Genomic DNA, 22,903 nt, shown 5'->3' with positions numbered 1-22,903 from the left:
TTGCAGAGGATGAAGAGGCACAGAAGTTCTACAAAGAACTAGATATGATACTCCAAATTAAATCAACATGTTCTTCAATACTTGAAGAATTCAATGCAAAGGTGGGCACAGTGGAGAACAGCAAAAAAGATGTCAGAGAACATGGTTTAGGAGGAAGAGATGGGAGGGGCCAATGGCACAGAAGAGCCTCACGACTGTGTCATAAATATCTTCTTCAGAAAGAGAGTTGGGAGGCACTGGACATGGGGAGCACCAAATAGCAGCATAAAAAAGAAATTAATTATATTTTAGTGGGTATGAAAAGATGACTGAAAAGGGAGAATACTTAAAGAACCTTATCTTAGAAAAAATAAATCGAACAAGCCATCAATGAGCTCCTTAAGATGTCCCCAAGACCAGATGGATTTACAAGTGAATTCTACCAAACATTTAAGGAACAATTAATCCCAATACTATATAAACTATTTGAAAAAATAGGTAAAGAATTAGCTGTACCAAATTCCTTTTATGACACAAATATGGTTTTGATACCTAAATCAGGGAGAACAAAAATAGGGAAAGAAAACTATATACCAAGTTCCTTACTAAATATTGATGCCAAAATTTTAAATAAAATACTGGTAAGGAGATTATAGCACAGTATCACAAAGATCATACTCTATGACCAAGTGATACAAGAAATGCAAAGCTGGCTCAATATTAAGAAAACCATCAGCATAACTGACCATTCAATAACAAAAACAACAAAAATCATATCAATAGATTCAGAAAACGTCTTGGACAAAATACAATACCCATTCCTTTTAAAAACACTAGAAAACATAGGAATCAATGGAGCCTTTCTTAAAATGATAAGTTGTATCTAACTAAAACCAATAATTGCAAGCATTATCTGTAATGCGGGTAAACTTTAAGTCTTCCCAATAAGATCAGGACTGAAACAAGGATATCCAGTATCACCACTATTATTCAATAATATGCTAGAAATGCTAGTTATAGCAGTAAGACAAGAAAAAAGGAATAAAAATAGGCAATGAAGAAATGATGATGTATTTAGAAAACCCTAAAGAATCAACTAAAAAGCTAGCTAAAACATTAACGACTTCAACAAAGTTGCAGGATATAAAATAAACCCACATAAATCTTCAACATTTCTATTTACTGCCAATAAAACCTAGCAGCAAGAGATAGAAAGAGAAATTCCACTAAATTGCAGACAATATAAATTACTTGGGAGTCTACCTGCCAAGACAAACCCAGGGATTATGTTAATACAGTTATGAAACAGTTTTCACACAAATAAAAGCAGATCAAAACAATTGGAAAAATATTAATTGCTCATGAGTAGACCATGCCAACATAATAAAAATAAAGACACTACCTAATTTAATTTACTTATTCAGTGTCATACCAAACTACCAAGGAATTATTTATAGAACTAGAAAAGTAATAACGAAATTCATCTGGAAAAACAAAAAGTCAAGAATACAAGAGAATCAATTAAAAAATATGTGAAGGAAGACAGCCTACAAGTCTAGATTCCAAATAGTATTATAAAACAGTAATCATCAAAACAATCTGTGGCTGAGTAGATGATGATGATGATGATGACAAAAAATCCTATTTACCTACAGAGAGAGAACTGATGAACTATGAGTGCACATTGAAGCAGACTTTTTTCACTTTCCTATAAAACCAACCCATCAGTTGGTAGAGCTGAGAACAAGTCCTACCATTCTGGAAAGCAATTTGAATTATTAAAAAATTATTTTAAAAAAACACTACCTATCCCTCCCCCCCCCCCAACTCCCCCACAAAGCACGGGCTGCCCCAGGGCCGAAGTTCCATTGATAGGGCTGGGATGCAGGGGGAGGTGCATGGGATGGAGAAAGCAAATGCCTCACTCCAACACCAGGAGGGACTCTTCTTCTTTAGTGGGGCCACTCTTTGGTCTTACAGATGCCCAGAGAGCTTTGTGTGGAGTTGAGCTGCCCTGCATTTCCCTGGGTCTTTTGGTTCCTCTTGCCTGGAGTTGCCCTCACTTCTAGTCAAACAGTGAAAGGCTACCCCCTCTACTCTCTCCTACCCAAGCGCATGCTGGGATGTATCGACTGTCTTCACAGAGACAACTTCATACCTATATCATGTGACAGCAAGGTGAGGAGAGAACATCAGATAAGCAGAAGATTGGGACTAGAGAAAGCCAAGACGAATATCCTGCGAGTAGTTGTGACAGTCTCACTTCTGCAGAAACAGTCAGTAGTTTTAAAGATCTCTGCAAAACTGAAGCAGGGTCCTGATGAAGAAGTACAAGCCTTCCAGAGCAAAGTAACCAAGCACAAATGGAATGGATTTTAGGTGCACAAAGACTGGAACAGCCTGTTTGTTTGTTATCCAAAAGTCAACAACTGAGAGAGCACCAGAAAGGCCTTCACGACACCATGCGAGCCCTGGAAGATCAGTTAAGAGCAGGGTGATGTGACTGGCGTGCAGTGACTGAAGAACACAGGAGGACAAACAAACAAGCGAAAAACAACCAACCAAACAAAACAAACAAACAAAAACAGGAGTTTGAAAAATATCCCACAACAGAATCTTAGACTTATCACTGAACTTATGAATGACAAGAATTCCTTACATGAAGAAAACAAACTTTGTTGCAAACTACATCAGAAAATTGAGAAGAAACAGCCTAAAGCAGCAGAGCCTGAGGATGAGGCTGTCCCTGATTCACCTATATTGACTTTCTCATTTCCTGGACTTAACAACCAGGAAGAAAGGGGAACCTGCACATCGGATATATAGAGCAAACACGTACTGATTTGGAGCACCCTTTATGTACAAATGAATTAGCAAAAAATCTAAAGTCTTCAACTCAACTGCAGCCAAACCATTATGAAAGTGATATTCTTGTAGCAGACACTTGTGATCAAACATTATTACCTATGCCCAATATCCAAGATCCCAACAGTCATCCCTTTGAGGAATCATCTTTTAACTTAGCTGTAGTTGTTGCTGAAACACTTGGACTTGATGTTCAAAAAGAATCTGAATCCCAAAGTGCTTTGAATCCTCTCTTCAAAGAACTGCACCCTCAACAGGAAGCACAGCCAAAGAGACAACCCTTTCAATAATCCACAAAAACAATGAAGGTGGTTGGAGATGTTCAGATTCCTCTCCCAGGACTCCGCCAGCACTAGATTGGGCTGCTCGAGCATCTTCTCCTCTTTTGGGGTCTGCTTCTAAGGTGAAAATGGCTTAGGCTTGAATACAAGCTTGTCCCCTTCTCTTTTAGAGGCTGGGAAAAAGTCCCATTTCAAAACAAATTCCCTCAGCAATACTTCTCATTCTAGAGCACAGAAACCTAGATCAAAATCTGATGACACCAGCCTTGCTACGTGACTTAATCACATGATTTAATCTTGGTTCTCAAGCAAGCACAGTTGTTGATCATTCTTCTTCCATTAAGCAAATTCTTGTGAGAAAGAATGTAAATGAATCAATAAGTACACAGGTTGAGACTGATTATCCAAAAGATGAAGCTACTGAAAAAAAAAACAACGATCTTTTTTGTGCCATTGAAACCACTGGGAGGCAGAGGAGCCAAAAGGAAGAAGACTGAAGAAGAAAATGAACATTGCCTCCAAACCTCTTATGATAAACAAAATGCTTTTCCTTTCTGAGGGGAGATTCATCTTTCCATCAATGGAGACTCTGTAGTGGATAAGCCCCTGGATCTATCTGATTGATTTTTAGCTATCCAGCATGAAGAAAAAAGCCAAGGAAATGAGATTTGTAAAAACCAATTTGGGCAAATGGCTCTTCATGATGCTTTGAAACCTACTCCAAAGGGCTCTCCCTCTAGTCACACAAACTTAAATGGAAGCTACATAATAAGCAGAGTCCCAAGAGGACCCCTGTTTCCAGGAAGACATCTTCCTATTCCACAAAAAATCATGCCCCCCCCCAAAAAATACAGCTACAAATAAAAGAAGAAAATCAAATCCTGCCTTCAAAATTCTTCTACTTCCACATGAAAGTCTGGAGTCAGAGTGTCTTTTTGATGGTCTGAAGGTAACTGGAGGTGATAAACCAATAAAAATGAAAGGAAGGATGGGAAATGGAGATTATGAACTAGCCTCAGTTCTTCAGTTGAATCCTTGTAAAGTACAAGCTTTGCAAGATAATCAAGATAAATATCTGAGAAAATGTCTAATAGAGTACAGACCCAGGAGCGGAAGTTCCTCAATATAAAGTGGATATCACTGTGATAGACACAAAGGATGATAGTCAATCAAGATTAGGAGGTGAGACTATGACCATGGACTATATGTTAATTACTGAAACTGGGCTTTTAAAAATCAAGAAGAAGGTGCAGAAGGGAGAGAAAAGTGCAAAGTGAGAAAGAAAAAGGAATGATAGCTCAGAAGAATTGTTTGACGAGACAATATGTGAAGAATATGAATTCAATTTGGGAGATAGTTCTCCACCGTGTGAGCCAGAAGAAAACCTCCAAGTAGAAGATGAAGAAGAATTATCAGTTGTGGCAAAGAAACTAAACAGTCATGAAGATATATATATGTATGTGTGTGTGATGCTATATGCTGTTTTATACACACACACACACGCACACATACACACACACACACACCTGATAAAGTCAAACAAAAAGCACTAGTGGAGCCTTATTTTAAAGATGATGAAAGAAAGACCACATTACAAAATTTTTCTCATATTGAGGTGCTCCAGAAAAAAGAAGAGAGGAGAAAATCGCTTGGACAAGTGTAAAGAATGTGAAATTTATTATGCAGATATTCCAAAAGAAGAAAGAGAAAAGAAACCAGCCTCTTGTTCAAGACACCATTTCCACTCTATTCCTTCTAATATACCTGAAAATTTCTAGGAAGTTGGGTTTCCTTCAACTTCCTCCTTGTATGGACAGAGGGTACATTAAGGAAGATCTCAATCCTTGTCCATTCAATGCAATGTTTTCTCCAAAAGGCGAAGAACAGAAGACATGGGTAATGAGGAACTTGCAAAAGGTGCCAGAACAAAATTACTCATTTATTTATAATTAAAATTGGAATAAAAACTGATTTCTTCCCCTCTCAAATCTACTATAACCCAATTTATATATTGGGTTTTTTTTGTTTGTTTTTGTTTTTGTTTTTTGGCTAGGCAATGGGGTTAAGTGACTTGCCTGAGGTCACACAACTAGGAAGTGTTATGTGTCTGAGGCCGGATTTGAACTCAGGTCCTCCTGAATCCAGGGCTGGTGCTCTATCCATTGTGCCACCTAGCTGCCCCTTCTATTTCATTTAAATACATCAGAAAATGTTATTTAAAATAATGTTGAGTATATTTATTGTGCTGATGCATTTTTTCTTGATTTTGCACCTTCAAACAATGAGGTGCTTCCATTTTGCACTGTGTAACTTAAAAGGGTGAATTTTATCCTTTGTTTTCTATAATATCTAAATGTAATTTTAAAATTGTGATAAAAAGACTAAAAAATCCTTTCTCTGACCCTGAGATTCTATTGATATATGTGTATATATGTATATATATATATATATGCCTCGAGAAAGTTAATGACAAAAAGAAAGACTACATATACAAACAAAACTATTCATAGCAACACATTTTTAGTTGTATCAGAGAACTAGGAACAAAGTAGATGTCCATCTCTTGTGGAATGGCCAAAACAATCATGGCTCATGAATGTAAGGGAATATGATTTTGCTTTTAGACAAGGTGGGTCTGAAGAATGAATAGAATCATGAGAAAACTTACATGAAATGATGAAAAGGAAAGTAAGCATAACCAGGAAAACAAGATGTACAATCACTACCCCAATACAGGACAGCTAAGTGGGGCAGTGGATAGAGCACTGGGCCTGGAGTCAGGAAGACCCGAGTTCAAATCCAGCCTTAGACACTTACTAGCTGTGTGACCCTGGGCAAGTCACTTGACCATCATTTGTAAAATGAGCTGGAGAAGGAAATGGCAAACCGTTTCAGCATCTGTGCCAAGAAAATCCCAAATGGCGTCATGAAGAGTCGAACATGACTGAAACAACTGAACAACAGTTAGCACCACAATATATGGGAAAGAACGACAAAAAATAATTGAAACTTAATCCTTTGAAATGATAATGCCCATTATTGCCCCCAAAGGAGATATGAGAAGGCACCTCCCTCTACTTCTGTGTGGTTGGGTGTGGGAGGGCACTATACATAATTGCAGACTTTATTTTGATAAGTTGGTTAGTTTTTCTAAACTTTTTTTTTTGCCTCTTTTTATTCTTTGTTGTTTGGGTTTGTCTTCTGGGAGAGGATAGGTAGTAGTAATTGGGAAATTAAGGTAATATAAAAACAAAATATGTCAGTGAAATTTATTTTAAAAGGAATTTTTCACAGAAAATAGCATCACAGATGCCATCAGAGAGATATAAAATAAGAAAACAACAAGGGTTTGTCATGTAACAAGGACCTGGCCTAACCAATGGAGAGACTGTGCTTTATTACTATGTATGCATTTTTTATTGAAGAGCCTAAAGAAAGGTTGACAGCACATTGAATGAAAACACATCAAAGATTTGTAGGAAGATGGAGACCAAGGTCCCATATGATGAGAAGGGTTGGGTGAGCTCTGCACCACTGAGGGAATGCCACATCAGGGAGATCAGAAATGCACTGAAGCAATCAAGTTTGTAACTGATGGATTTCAAGGTTATAGGTGGATGGAAACTGGATTTGATAGAATTGATTTGATAATGAATCCAATTGGAGACATTATTGGGGACATGTATTCACCTACAGCATATGTGATCAATGTTAGTTGATCACGGTGGAACACTTTTACATGTGTATACAGCTAAATTCTTTGGGAGTTTTTGAAAGCAACCATCATGAAATTCCAAAATTGGGAAAGGTGTATTCAGCTGTATAATCTGGCCATGTATTAGCTAAACTAATTTTGGTGATGGTTGTTTTCTTTATGTGTTTCACGTTTTAATTGTTCATAGGTTTTCATTGTTACATGTTTCCGCATTGTCAGTCCTTTGCATTAGGACTTTTAAAATATTTCAAAGTTGTGCTGCTGATGGTTGGGAAGGAGCTTAGAGTAACAGCTGGAGAAAGATAGGCCTGTAACTCCTCAGGGAGTGGGAGCCTGTCTGAGGAGCTGGGTGCTGATTCATTGGAGCAGTGGCACAGGTTTGGGATAACTGGCTGTGACTGGCAGAACATGGAGGAGCTATGGGCTTCAGCTGCTCCGGTTTTGTTTTTTCTTTCTTTGTCTTTCTATGTCTCCAGGATGGTCCAAACAATATTGAAGTGGCGCATTGGCTTCCTAGATGTGGTCCATCGCTAATGAGAATACTGCGGACTTCAGCTGGAAACTCATCGATTTCTTACTTTGGGAATATTGATTCTTGGGCTATGTTGCAACATTATTTCAATGCTACAGTATTAGAATGGTATTTGTATTCTGTGATTTATTTGTGTGCTGTCTTTTAGAGTTACTGGCTATTCACATTGGACTTGGATGGGGCCATGCCTAGTGTAACAAGGACTATCCCATGGAGTATGATGCAATTCTTTTACATGTCTGCTCAATCACAGGGGGACTCCAGAGCCAGCTTCCAACTGTCTAGTGATCAAATGCTGAAAAGATTTGGCATTTAACATAACATGGCAAACTCTGAGCGATTCTGTGGTCCTCCCCTGATCTGTAACAGTGACAGTGGGTCAGGGTGCTGCATCCCTTTACAGAAGAGCCAGAAACTGGCTCTGTTTCTTCTTGTTCAACTCACTAGGTGGCATTATGTAATTCCAAGACTTCCAGAGAGGGAAGGAGGAAGGTCTAGCCTTTCTCTATTATAACATTATGGTAACCATGACCATGTGGAAGCTAGGGTAGGGTACTCAATTAGGTGAGTTTGCACGGTGGCCCTGGCTACCTTCTATACTTTAGGGTTTGTTCTTTCTTGATCTTAGGCTGATGTGTGTCTCTCCCAAAATTCATGTCCAGCCTCGGAGTTAACTTTTGAAGAGGTCCAGAGCTCCTGGGTCCTGTAGAATTGGAGTCCAATAATGGGAGAATAGGAGATATTCCACTGTTGCTAGAGAGGAAGGCCACCAACATGAGGATCAGCCCAAGCCTGGCCATTTGACCAGAAGACACATGCATGGGATTGTTGGAAAGAACCGAAGCACAATGTAAAATGCCTAATTAGCAGTCCTGCCAACAGCTCATGTTCTAATGAGGTTTAAGTATCAGCCTCCTAACATAATGTTGGGAGCAAACTGGCTGGCAGGCACAAAGTAAGCATTATGTAAATGGTAGCTAGTATGATGATGATAATGATGTGACTGTAGTTGTAAGTTAAGTTACTTTTTAAGTCACCCTGTTAACATGCACTGTGAGTCTTTTGTACTGAGCTTTCTTCTTTGGTGTGTAGGAATAAATTGCCTGTCCATTACCTGATCCATATTGAACATCAACTGCTTTTTGAGACCCTTTGTTATGGGGGAAACCCAAGACATGAGTCATAACCTAAGCTATAAAGAACTGTGTTCTCCAGAAGATAGGGTGGGGGGTTAATGAGCCGAAGAAACTGAGAAAAGGGTGCCTGATACCAATGGTTTAATCACAAGTACTCAAGGCGAGTCCAAACCTTTGTACATAACAGTAATAATAACTATTGTCATCATTATCAATATTATTACAGTATTTCTATAACACTGTAAGGCTTGCAATGTACTCTGCAGATATATAAGTTTTATCCTCTAAGTTACCTGTGGAGGAAGGGAGGAGAGGTGCTATTGTTATTATTCCCATTTTACAGATGAGGAAACTGAGGCAGAAAGATGTTAAGTGACTTGACCAAGGTCACATTGCCAGCAAATATCTGAGGCCAAATTTGAGCTTAGGTCTTCCTGACTCCAGGCCCAGCATTCTATGCACCATGGTGCTCCCTAGATGCCTCCCTGTGCCATCTAGCAGCTTTTTCTAATGATAGATAATCAATTTCTTCATTCCTATACAGCTCCATGTGTGTACATCATCTCTATGGAGATGACTTCAAGATCTATATATCCAGCCCCACTCTCTCCCCTGACTTTTACTCAAGAATTTCAAATTGCTAATTTGGACATTTCAAACCAGATGTCCCTTAAACATCTCAAACTCAACATGTGAAACCAAAACTTGTTATCTATCCTGTCCACACCCATTCCCCTTCTCTTCACACTTCCCAATTTCTAGAACTTTTGGTCCCAACAAAACAGAGGACTCCACATTTTCTCTAGGTCTTACAAATCCTCAGAGACTACACAAAATAGAAATTAGATTCAAGAGGTAGAGAAATTACAACTGGCTCCATTACTCAAATCACCAAGAAGCCTACTAAGGTATGTTATGAATTAACAGCATAGACAGCTAATTCCTTATGTGCTTCCTCAGTACTTCTCCCTTGCCAGCCCTAAAATTGTGGCAGAGGACAACCAGATAAGCATGCCAAAGTGAAGGACAATCTTCCAGAAAAGTAGCAAAAGGCAAGAATATTAAGAACAGATTGGCTCAATAGAAGTCAACTTCGCTCCTTCCTCTAGATCCCACCATCTTTCTAGGCGGGAAGGTTCATCATCTTGGTGACTCTCCTTCTCCCCATGTAGCCAATCAGTTGTCCAATTTCATCATTGCTACTTATCTTTCTCTGTATCTCCAGTGCTTGGCTCAGTGCCTGGCACATTGTAGGTGCTTAATAGATTGTTACTGACTGACTGATTCTACAATAGCTCTCATGTCTGTCTACTCCTCTCCCTTCAGAAAGCTACCACTCTGGTTAAGACCTTCATCTCATCTCAGTTGGACTGGAGCCTATCTGTTCTCCTGGTCCCATTCCAATCCACCCTCCACAAACTTCTAGAATAATTTTCCTAAATTGCATATCTGATTATGCACACCTCACCCATCAATGAACTCCAGTGGCCCTCTATCATCTCTAGAATCAATTCTCATCTCCTCAGTATGATATGTAAAACCCTTCACAGCCAAGTCCCAATGCATCTTTTCAGCCTGATCATACATCTCCCCTTTTCACACTCACTGGCCCAACTAGCCTTCTTACTGCTCTTCATGCACAGCCTCCAGCTGTCATCTCTATTCCTTTGCACTGCCTGTACCCCATTTCTGGAAGGCATTCCCTCCTCACCTCTGATTCTTAGAATCTCTACTTCCCTTCATGGCTCTACTCAAGCATCATATTCTACTTGAAGTATTTCCAGATCTCTCAAGCTGCTAGTGTCCTCCCAATTTACATATCACTATAACAACAGTGGTGATCAGAATAACTCCCTGATCTGCTGGACTGAGACACTTTCCTTGGATCTGAGCAGGTTCATTTTGCCTCCATGGGGAAAGACACAATTTGCCATTCTATGTTAAAACTCATGAGCAGCTTGTGGCTTCTGAGTGGTCTTTACATGTCCAGTGACTGGGGATTGTGCCAAAGAGGACTGGCACCTGAACCAGGAGTCACTCCCTGTGGGTCATATGTAATGAGGAGAGATGACTCCTGGTTTCTATCAAGTGGACATCTTTGTTGGTATACAGCCAATGCAAGCTCTCCTTTGGACTTCCAGTAGGGGTGGGGGAGGTTTACTCTCCATACCTTCATCCCCAAATGCAGCAGTAATGGCAACCACACACAAATGACAGCAGGAATAGGATTGCCTAGGTTCACCTCAGATTGGACCTCAGATGAATAGCTGCTTCTTCCTATGTTGCTTTCCCTGAGTCTAGGTCATTGAACAGCAATCCTGAGATACAGTCACTTACAGTCCTATAGGTAACCTTGGGAGCTCAAGAGGTCAGGAGCTCATTGCCCACCAGAAGGTGGTTGCAATCACAGCTTCACAGAGAAGGGCACTACCTTCTCTGGAGAATCCTTGACTAAAGACTGCTTGGTCAGCCAGAAGTTCTGCACTTAGGGCCTGCTTGATCTGTTCAGATGAGAGGCAAGAAAGAAAAACCTGTTGAGTGCAGTCCTGCCACACAGGGCAAAGTACCCCAGTTGTGGTGGGTTAGGGTTTCCTGTATTAAGTATTTGGCAATACATACCTTTGGGTCTTAACCATTTTTTTAAGATGACTGAAAATAGAGATCCTAGAACTTCTGTCTACTTTGTACATAAGGATCTTTTCTAGAAAGGAGCCCATTATCCCACTTTTAGGGGGACCCAGGCATGAGCCATAATGACCACAGTTGATTTAGATTTCCCCCAAACTCAATGGTAGGACAAGAATCTAGAGAGGGTGTGAAAACAAAGTCTTTGATCCCCTCTCTTTAGGCTTAGAATGTATTCCAGGTCTGCTGGAGACAAGAGTTGGAGCCCTTTGGGTGGGAACACCTCCCTACACTGACCCTCAGAGGAGATTTAGTAGACACTGTCTCTCTGGGATAAGTTGTGCATACCTCCACTGAAGAAATGATTTTTCACTTCTGTCTTTGTATGCTCCACACCTACCTGACCCAGAGCAAGTGCCTTCAAAAGGTTTTTTGAAACTCTGAAGGACTCTAAAACTCTGATAAATGTAGTGATAAAGCAGCAGTGAAAAGGACTGAAGATGAATCAGGCCATGGACACCTCCTGCCAAGAAGGGGACAGCCCTCCAATCCAGAATGAGACCTGCACACTGGGGTGTGACAATGAGGGCACTTCTTTGGCTGGCCTAGGCACAGTTATTGAGAGAGTTTTCTAAATGTGTTCTAAGAAGGAGTAATGGGAAGGAAAGACAATGAATGTTTGTAAAATACATTTTTAAAATTAAAAATATTGGGAGACACCAATATATGAATACTTGCTCATTGTTTGATAGGCAAGGGAGTTATTATCCTTCTTTTCTTTTTAACATATGAAGAAATCAAGAGAGGTCCAATGACCCACTCAGAGTTTCAGAGTGGGAAAGGGGAAAGATGGGTGAGAAGCTTTGTCTATAGAAGGCCTCAGACAGAGCCTTGCACTTAATAGGCATTCAATCACCATTTGCTGAATGGATGAATGAATGAATGAATGAATGAATGAATGAAATGGCCCAGATTCATAAAGGTCCTACAGGTTAACCTTCTTTCTTTTGTTTTCTTTTGATGGCTGCAATGGTTTCACTTAGAATTTCTGGTCCTTAATGGATTTAGTGCCAGAGGGAAAAGAGACATATAAAGAGTCTGGGGCAAGTTGTAGCTTCAGTCATGGACACTCTTCACCTGCAGATTGCTGTCTCCTTCTAATAGAACTTTGTTGGTGTCATGGAACCCTTGAACGGTTGGTCTAGGGAAGACTGCAAGATCCAGACTTCTCAGAATTATGTTTTTAAGTACATAAAACAAATCACATCCGATTACAAAAGAAACTAAAAGTTAGTGAAAATAAAGATGCATTTTTCCCCATCCAATTCCATGGATCCCCAGTGGAAGTCTGTCCAAGGACCCCAGTGTAAAAACTCTTGTGCTAAAATAGAAGCTTCTTCAGGGCCAGAATGGTCTCACTTCTGCATTTGTACCTCCAGCACCTAGCACTTAGTACTTGACACATAATAGATATATAAATGCTTTTTTATTCATTTATCCATACCTGACAAACACAGCCTCCTGAGGTAAGTAGGCTAAGGTAAGACAAAATTTCAGAAGTGCCCTTGGCATTAGTGATCTGCATGTCTCTTTGCTGGGAGAGGGGGAGAGCAACTCTGTAGAGCTCTCAGAGCTCAGTCAGGTCAGTGCTTTTTGTTTGTTTGTTTTGTTTTGTTACAAAGGAACTTAGCCATGGCTCTAGTCAGAGGATCTGAATTCAAATCCCATCTTTGACATTTATCATCTGTATGATCTTGGGAAAGTCACTATGTTCTTTCTTCTCAAGGTTGGACAAAATGACCCCAGAAGGCCCTTCTCATTCTGAATCTATGATTTGAAGTACTCAATTCCCAAGATACACAACTGGCTTTTCTAAAGTTTAGCTTAGGTCACAGACCTAGGGGACACATATCTATCAATCATGTCTCCCTTTCTCTCAGCCAGCACACACAGTCCCTCTATTCCATCCTGTCAAAACACACTAGGTTCCCTGGTGACAGGTGAGAGCTATCTGCCTTCCCACTGCCAATGTCACAAAGAGATGCCCATTTGAGGCACCCACCCCTCCAGCCATGAGAAGTTATTGCTCTGATCATTGGTTAAACAAAGAGAAAAGTAGCTGTCAAGGCTCAGGGCAGGAGTTTTGATTCTTCCTCATTGGGGTGAATCACACTCAATGGAAGGCTCCATCTTGAATATATCTGAGGAGGAATACATATAGAAAACCAGAAGCCTTTGTTTTTAAAAGCTTTGACTAAAGCAAAATCTCAAGTTGGTCAAGGAAATAGAAATGTCCATCATCACAAGCTGTCATTTAGCCAGGCTGCCCATAAAGGACACCAGTGGATTGGAGGCCCTTGGGCAGAAGATCATTAGAATAACTTCTGACTTTCTTGACATCACCTTTAGTCTTTTTAATCTTAGAAGGTGATTTGGGTCTTCTCAGGCATTTGCTCTGGATTGTTTTTTCTTTCTATTTTAATTCACATCCTGTGTCTATATCATTCCCAGAAAAGCAAAAAAGGGTAGAAAGGATTATGGAATTCAAGCTGGAAGGAATGTAAAAGATTGTCCTGACCACAGATAAGGAAACAAAGAAGTTTACAGTAGAAAGTGCCCAGGTGCTGTGACTTTATTAGACTTCAGGTTCTTTGTGGATTATTTGGTGTTTGGGCTCAATATTCCATGAAAAGAAATATTTCATGAGCTTTCACTCATTTCTTACAGAATACCAAAATCACATAGGCCCCATATTCTTCTACAACTCCCAAAGCAAGCTCTGGGATCCATCCAGCCTTGAACATTCTCACCACTCCATAGGTTCTGGATCCATATACTACTGGCTCAAGAAGATAAAAACCAGGGACACCATGAGACCTTTCTTTGAAATGGCACGGCCAAAAGCCAGCATCTCAGGGAAGATGTTCTAGGCAGGCCAGGCCTGGCTTAACAAAGGCATTCCAGGATTTACAACTGTCTTTCCTTAGGAAATCCCCAAGCCTGGGCCCCTTATGTTGCCAACGCCTCCTGCTGTCTTTCCAGGGTCTTTTCCTATTGGACCCATGGCCAGATTCCAAACAAAAAACAGAACATATGGAAGAAAGCAGACAAGGGCTTTCAAGGAATCCCCAGTGATTCTCCAAATGTTATTTCAAAAAGGAAGGGAGGATGTTTTTGGTAAATATAAGCAGCCCTAACCCCAACCCTCCCTCTACAAAGATTGCTTCATCAATTAACCCGATTCAGGAATCAGAGAGAGCAAACAAAGGCAAAATCTTCAGGCTCAGAGCCAGACCCTCCATTGCCCTCATCTCTCGGCTTCCAGGCTGGTCCCCCTCTCCCTCCCTCCCCCCTTCCATCCCAAAACATCTCTTGTCTTGGACAAGAGAAAAGAGAAGAGCAGAGGGAGAGGACGAGGGGACAGCCAGGATGCAGGAGCACTCCCAGGGCCTTAGCTCGGAGGGATCTATGGAGCTGCCTTCTCCCAGTGGACCACGGAGTCTCCAGTTTTGCAGAGCACTGGCTGGGAAGGCTCCCCTGAAACACAAGGTCCCAACTACTCTAAAGGTCTGTCCCATTTCCACTGGCCCACATCCTCTTATCCCCTCCGGTGCCGAGGAAAGCTAGCAGGAAATGGAATCGATCCGCAGCCCCCCAAGGCCTGTGGGCTCGGTTGAACTAGTGATTGGTCCCCACCTTCCACCCCAGCTCCAGCCAGGACCCACAGAGTGGGATGGCTTGTGAACCCCTGGAAGAAGTCGGGGCGCAGTGTGCTCACCCCTTCTTTGCTCGCGGGCTCCGAAGCCAGGATAGGAAACAGAGGCTCCCACGGGTAGAGACAGCGGCAGAGTCCCAGGTTCAAGACTCCCTGGCGGTCACCCTACCCCCACCCCACCCTCAAGCTGCCGATGCTTCAGCCTCATCTCTCTGCGGGGATGGAAGGACAGAGGGAGGGAAGGACCAAGGAGGGATAGGGAATGGTCGGATGGGGGAAGGATTGAGGGAATGCTGAAGGGAAGGACAGAGAGATGGAGGGATGTAGAGAGGAGAGACAGATGAAGGACCGATGGAGGGAAACACAGGATGCAAGGAGGGCTGGGAATGGACGGGGGGGGGGCTGGATGGACCGAGGCTGGGAGAGCCGGAGGGCTGGAGATGCTCACTCGCCCGCTAGCTCACCATTATCCTCGGAATGCTCTTCTTGCCTTGGTACGACATGTTCAGCCTCCGCAGAACCCCCGCAGGCCCCCGCCGAGCTCCCGGTTCTGTCTGGGTGTTTGCCTAGGTCCGTGCGGCGCCAGTGGGTTTCTGAGACTGTGGGGGAGGGGCGAGGGTCCGCCGTGGACTTTGGGGGGGAAGTGGGGGGCGCCTCTCTGGGTTCTCAGACACCAAGGAATTGTGCGTCTATGTGCGCGCGCGCAAAGTGTGCGGGAGGAGAGGCTGTTGTTCTGAGGCCTAGTGGCCCCGCGCCTGGCTCTGTCCCCGCCCCGAGTCTAGCTCCGCCCCTTCCAGGCCAACAGTTGCTGCCTGGCTGGGCAAGCCTTGGTTGGAGGGGGCGGTGCTCTGAAGAGCGGAGCTCCACCAGGCTCCAGTCCAGGCCCCCGATCTCCTCCTGGATACCTCTCCCCCTCCCCCAGGACTCCCCGACCCCTCCAAACTTGATGGCCCCATTCTGAGCGGGCTCGGACCCGGGCGTGTCAGTGTGGGGTCCCGCTGTCAGTTCCTAAGGCGGCTCCAGTTTGGTTGGAGCGGGGTAGGGGAAACTGGGCCAGGATCGAGGGGTGCAAAGAGGGGACAGCCTGACTCTGGCCCAACTTCCCCAAGTCCAGACTTGGGCTTACGGCTAAATGAGCCCCGCAGGCAAAGGCCAGGAGGCTGGCGTGGTTCTGCAGGAACAGGACTAGGGGACGAAGGTGGGAAGGACAGGCAGGTGGAGCCGGGCTCTCCTTTCGGTCCAGATCTGTCTCTGCCTATCTGTCTCTACCTGTATATAGTTATGACACAGATACAGCCTGGGACAAACGCACAAACAACTCTGTCTCTCAGGGGAGACCTCAAGGCCTCCCGACCCAGGGTTCTCCCTGCCTCCGTCCTCACGCGCTCCTCCTTCACTCGCTCCCCATTTGCTGGGGCTCCTAAATTTTCACATCTTGGTTCTCTCCTCTTCCCAACCCTATGCTGTTCCAGGTCTTAGCTCCTGCCCTCGGCCTTCAGGGCTTTAGTGAGTCCTTCCCCAATCCCTCCACCAAGGAATCCCTCAGATCAGGGGAATGGGTGCTAGTTGTAGTGCCCCGTACCTGGGGTTGATTCGGAGAAACCCCAGCAGCAGATTGAGGGCTGGGCTTCCAGGGCCCTGCGCCCTCTCCGGTGGCCTCAGGGGGACTGCTGTAGGTCTCGCTGTACCAGTTGGAGCTGGAACTTAGGCAGCCGCTCCTCTTGGCGACACTCGGGGAGGCGAAGGTCAGGGTTTTGTTCTCGAAGGGGTCTTCTATATTGCAAAACATACCGCCGAGTTTGTGCCTGGCTTTGGGGCTGCTGCCTGAGCCCAGGGAAGCGAAGTAGGCAGGCAGCTCCGGCTTCCTGGCCTGAGGTTCCTGTCTCTCTGCCATAGGGTGGCCGTCAGAGAAGGTCTCCCTAGACGCACCTTGCGCTCTGCGCCCGTCGTGGGCCAGGAAATGAGTTGAAGCAGGTCACAATTCCCGGGCGGGGTTAAGAAAGGTCTCTGGCCGCCTGTCCAATCTTCCAGCGCAGACTGAAGCCGGTGGAGCTGTCCGGCAATCTGTGGTGCTGAATGCAGTCTGGGAGTCCAGGAGGCCCGCCCAGATACCTAGGGGGAGGGTCCCCACTCCTGTCACTTTTCTTGAAGACTTCTCGGCTCTGTTTGGCTGTGGGACAGGATAAGCATGTGGTGGCTAGGAGGACTGGAGAAACTGAATATTCAGAACCCCTGACAAGCTTTCTCTAGCCACTCCATTTTCTCATCCCCAGGAACTGTGTGCCCCGAACTCCACTGGATAACTTATGGGAAATGCAATGGGATCCTTCTGGCACCCTCCAGCAGTAGGCTGACTGCATATGACCAACGCACAAGTTATAAATGGGCTTCTGGGGCGGGGGGGGGAGAGGGAGAAACTGGACAAGGGTCTGGGTCTGAGTCCTGGTGCCTGAGGTTACTCCTTGAAATGTCGCTTTCGCAAGCATCTTATCATGGTCATCATAACATCATAACATGTTACAACATTATTCTATTATTTATTATCACCCTAGGCATTATGAAAATTTTATCTTGGGGGTGTGGAATGATGAGTATCATTTCAGCATTAAAATAATGCTGTAGATTTAAGGTATCCACACAGCTCCATTCTCCCCAAGCTCCGGGGAAAACCAGATTCAGCTTTTAGGTTGTACAGACTCTGGCATCTCCTTACTTTCTATGTTCCAGATAATGAAAATCATGTTCTTCACCTTGACCTTACACGTTGTTATTCAATAAAATACCATTATACTCACATGTCTGGTACCATTATGTAATGGAAACTTATTTAGAATGGTCTTTCCTATTGGGATAAATACTTTCATTTTGGGAAAATAGTTGAATATTTTCTCAGAGAGGAATTTAATAGATAGCTCCATGATCAGAGAAGATGCTGAGTGGGCACCTTCTGCTAACCCCAGCCATATGGTGATTTCTCCTGGTTATTATCACTGCTTCAGTGGCAGATCACCGTTTTTGGATCTTGTCTCTTCACATTCCTCTTTGTGATCTGGAGAAGAACCAGATCATCACCCTGGCAAACTTAAGAGGCTTTGTTATTCAGAGAAGACAGCTCATTGAAATACGGAAGTGAGAGTTATCATGGTTGATTCAATTGATAAATTCTAACCTCCTTCCTCCCAGGTGACAGGGTGGGAAATTTCTCTACTATTTTAAAGGTTTCAAACTTTTTTATTAAAAAGTTTGCAATCATTTATTATTTTACAAATGAATAGAAATCCTCAGATATATCATATGAATCACAATACAAAAATATGTGTAAAATTTTGTAGCTGATCAACATCCAGTCCTCTTTTAGACCTGCAAATTACAGTTATAGCGCTAAACAAACAATTATATATGCAGAATGCGGTTATTAAGATATTACCAGAGAAAATGCAAGTAAGTCATGATATATTTGTCATGAGAAAACAAGATCTATAACTCATATTTTGCATAAATGTACAATAAAGCTTTTTTGAAGGTAGTCAATAAACTCATAATTTAATACATGTGTTCACACTATGATTTCCTGAGTTTAAACTAAATTCCTCATATGTGGGCTAAAACATATGCTAATTCTTAAGGTTTCCATGATGATGACAATTGTATTTGCTTTTAAACTGCCAAAGAGAGAGAGAGAGAGAGAGAGAGAGAGAAAGAGAGAGCCTCAGGCAGATTCCTAACTACCAGGATCCCTGCTGATAAGCTGTGTAAGGCACTCAGGGGCCATACTGAAGGCTATAGATATTACTAGAGAGGGTCCTTTAAATCCTAGGCCTTCACCAGCTTGACCCTTAGAGCACAGATCTGAAATAGCCAGTCATCAGCAAATGATGCTCAATTTAAGGGGGCTTTAGTTTAGACAACTCAGGAAGACACATGGTGTTTGTGTTCTTAACATAGCACAAGGATAGTGATCATAATGAATGTGCAGTTTATATTTCTTAATGAAACATTTCTGGTGACTTTAGCATCTCTTCAGGAACTCTATTAAGAAGAAATGCATTTGCATGGGTTTCTCAAGTTCCTGAAGAAAGCACTTTGTATATTGGTAATCAATTGTGATGTGTGAGTATGTAGTGGGGAAGGGGAGAGAAATGTCAATCCAGCTCCTCCTGCCTTGGAATATTAGGTCAAAACTAGGAGATGGGAAATGCACCCTGATCTGGAAACACTTAGGGTTTGGAGTTACTCCTGGAACCAGAAAGCTCAGAAAGAGGTACGTGAAGAACCTATATTTAGCCTAAAATCCCTCCCCCCCCCCAAATCTCATATTTGGAGGATAAGATTAAAAGAAGGTGCATGTACCCATCAGTAAGAAGGAGGCCTCACATGAAAACAAATGCAATGAAATCAGTGTAACTGATTGACTGAAATCAGGCAACAGAAGAGGCTGTATATGGTAGACCAGGCAGGCCTCCGAAGAGATCCCGAGTGGCCACTTAGCTGACTTCAGGTGGGGGCGCTATTCTCTGAAAACATTCAACCAGCTTTTTTTTTTCTTTTCTATATACATACCTTTTTACATATAAACACTGACAATTTTGTAAGTATCAATACTTATTTACATGCTTTTCTTTTCTATACAGTTAACTTTTTTAATTTTTAAAAAAGCTATGCTTATGGGGTGGAGTTTATGGGGCAGGAGAAAGGAGTATTTTAGACATATCTACAACATGCAAAATCATGGTCCAGGTAAAGAAAAATGAAAGGTACTTCAGCTCACTTCAAATAGATGTCTTGACACTGGTTGAGACAGCAAATGCTCTCATACAGACCCACAGTGGGCCAGCAAATAGCAGCACTGAAGCACCTGGGCTCCACTAGAAGAAAACTAGGGGAGCCTGGTGGGCATTGAATTAAGGCCTATTTAGAAATGCCTGCATAGTACATTCCACTGAATTTCAATCCAAGAGTTCCAGAGCGGCTCAGCTTCAAAGGGAAGAGCATTCACTGCAGCTCTAAGCAAAACAAATGTGAGAGGCTGATGTAGTGATTGGAATCCAGCCTATTGGGACATTAAGGATTCAATGATATTTTAAGCTTGAAATACGAAACTATGATATCAAAAGCACTTATGAAAGGCTCACAGTGGGAAGCAGTTTGTCATGGGGGATAAATTGTGCTGAATGGTAACAAAAAGGTATGGGCCCTTCTCATCTATAGACTTGCTAATGGTACAGTTCCCCAGTAATTATCCTGTGTCCACCTCAGTACTCAGTGCAGGGAGGGGTCAGTTAAGCTCCCATCTGATGGAAACCCTAGAAAATTCCAATCCTATCCAGTTCATGTGGATTTTCACACCATGAACAGAAAACTGTCTCTATTACTGATACATTTACCGTCAAACACATTTAGACAACTCAATCTTCTCCTTCCTTCACTACTCCCTATCTTAAAACTCACTTATTCATGCAGTTTGCCTTTCTTTTCTTGTCCATTCAAAAGTCTAAGTGATCTGCACCCTATTGCATGCTAAATACCGAATGTTCCAACTGCCATGTGATATTTTTTTTTAAAGCTTAACATCCATGTGCTGTCTTCTGGCTTCATTGAAATAGATCCCACACACAGAAACCACAGTGGGACCTACACTGTTGAACCGATGAAGGATGTAAATGTGGAAGAGGAGCCTTCTCCAACGTGTGATGTTTCCTTCAAGTTGGGGAGGGGGCAGCAGAAATCCCCAGGAGACAGATTGTGACAGCTGGCTTGGAATGGAAGCCACACCAGAAGGAGGGGCTGCAACAACGTGCAGGTTTGGCTCTGGAAAAGAGTTCAAATAAAGGTATGGGTTTTAGTGTAAAATGTCTGTAGCATAAAATGTAAATTACTCTATTTTTATCAGGATGGGAAGAGATTTGTGAAAATGCACAAGGTGGCTAGTGTTTTTAACACATACTCCTCATTATTCACAATGAATGTTAGTGGTCAATATTTCCAGTAATATTTTCTCAGAAGGTCTTGAAGAGAGTCAGGGTAAAAATGAGCCCAATGGTGCAGTGATCAAAATTGATTAGAATCATATGCTAACCTGGGTTGTCCAACTCTATTAAGGCAGGCAATGGAAGAATCCTTTGGGGACTGTCAGTGAGTCAATCAACAGGAATGTATTAAGCACTTACTGAATGTCAGGCTCTATGCTGCAAACACAAAGAGAGGTTCAAAATAAGACAATTCTCTCCATTCTAAAGAGAGGAACGGTGACAAGACAGACCCAGCTTAGAGAGAGGGAACAACTAGAGCATGAAAAATCACTGCTTTTCAGTGCCTGCTCCAGGGCTTTACCCATTATTAAATGGATGCAATGCTCCTTGGTTGGAATTCCACACAGAAATTCTATGGCACTGTTTGCCAGTGGCTACCCTTGGCCTGGTATCAGAGGACTACAAAACCCAAAGGGATCTGGGAGGTAAAATGGAAGCTCCCTGAGGGCAGGGATAACCCCAAGTGCCTCAAATGGTGACTGGCACATTTTTATTTTAGAAGAGATCTATGATTTCATTAGTATATGGAACTCGTGGTGAAGAAACTCTCTCTAGCAATGCAGGGCAGCACTGCATAGTCTTATTAATCAGTTGTATGGGGTAGGGAAAAGTGAAGTGATTTGCCCAGGATCATACAACCAATATATATCAGAGGAGAGTCTAGAACCCAGACCATCCTGGCTCTTCAGCCAGCTCTTTGACCACTCTGTCTATCTACTTGGCCATGCTTCCTGGATTGTAACATGCACTTGCCAAATGTTTGTTGACTGATCTAGTCCAAATCATATCTGGCCAATACCACACTCCAGGTAAATGGCCATCCATTCAGTTTTGAAACAGTTTTCCTTCTCCTGTGGTCTCTTCCACTCCTCCCCATCCCCAGGGATATCACCAGTGCTGAGGCTAAAGAGGGGAGGGAGATGCTGAGCCACAGGCTAGAGTGGTAAACACTTGCCTGGATTGCCCAGAAAGCCTTAAAAAGGAGAAGTGACCAAGAAGCAGGTGCCATTGCCCTCAGACATCCATGAATCTTTCAAGGGAAGGTAGGAATCACTAAAGGATTACAGAATGAGCAAGAGGAAACAGGAACAAGCAAACCATCACCACCAAGATCACAGATTATCTAGCAAGCTCACTTCCTTCTCCTTGTACTTCTGAAATGCTAAACAGCTGTTTTGTGACTAAGAATGGGCAATATGCCACAATAGATAGACAGTTAAGTCTGGAGTTCGGAAGACCTGAGTTCAAATCTTGCCTCTGAAACTTGAACCTTATAGAACAAAACATGTAGTTTTCCTGAGCCTCAGTTTGCAAGATAGGGATAATGCAGTAGCCACTTCCCAGGGCTATTGTAAGTGTCAAATGGGTAATGTTTTCAGGCTACAGAAGTGCCAGGTATTGCCTTCCATTGGAAATGGGTTCTCACTTTTTACTACCCTTAGGGAAAATTCTGGAGGGAAAAAGCAAAAGTTCTATCACTAGCCCTCCTCCCCCCTTGTCTTCTTCTCCCTTCTCAGAAGTGACCAGGATCTTTGCTGGACCCCTTCCCTTCTTTAGAGGATAAATAGGAGAAATCTTTGACTGTGGGATGGGCTTATGGCAGAGGCCCAGTGTAAGGTGGGCCAAGGTGATGGAAGCTCATTCACTATCAGGCAGGAACAGGCCTCCACTTTTGATAGGGCTCTCAGAGCTTTTGATCATGTAGGGATGGGGCCTCTATAAATGGCTAATGTCTCTTTAGCACAGCCTACTTTATGAAAAGGGCTCCAGTTTAGCTAGAGGATCTGGCTTCTAGTCTAGGTTTTACCCTTGAGCAAGTTGCTTTGTCCCCTTCTCCTTATCCCCCACCTTGAGCTTTGGGTTCATCTGTAAAAATGATTAACTGATTCAGACCTGTAGACATGGTAAGGAATATTGTCCCCACTCTAGAGATGTGGGAATCGAGACATAGAGCATTGGGATTGGTCATAGCTAGTAAGTGTGGGAAAGGATATTGGAATTTAGATTTCTATTGCCTCACGCAGCA

General features: G+C 42.8%; 1 protein-coding gene and 1 pseudogene across 1 annotated transcript in view; one reads left to right on the top strand and one right to left on the bottom strand.

Annotated features, from left to right (window-relative positions):
- DPYSL4 (dihydropyrimidinase like 4) overlaps positions 1 to 15,421 on the bottom strand; it is a 68,700-nt gene extending 53,279 nt beyond the window's left edge. Inside the window, exon 1 of the mRNA XM_027840474.1 lies at positions 15,313 to 15,421. Within this exon, the coding sequence (XP_027696275.1) occupies positions 15,313 to 15,351 (39 nt within the window). The 5' untranslated portion in view covers positions 15,352 to 15,421. The remainder of the gene's footprint in view (positions 1 to 15,312) is intronic.
- LOC114026769 lies at positions 898 to 15,145 on the top strand (annotated as a pseudogene).
- Positions 15,422 to 22,903: the final 7,482 nt, after the last annotated feature.

This window comes from Vombatus ursinus, unplaced genomic scaffold (assembly GCF_900497805.2).
Source record: "Vombatus ursinus unplaced genomic scaffold, bare-nosed wombat genome assembly UNPS02014845.1, whole genome shotgun sequence".
NCBI classification, from domain to species: Eukaryota; Metazoa; Chordata; class Mammalia; order Diprotodontia; family Vombatidae; genus Vombatus; species Vombatus ursinus.
Note: the sequence above shows the minus strand (reverse complement) of the source record. Positions and strands in the feature narration are given on the sequence as shown.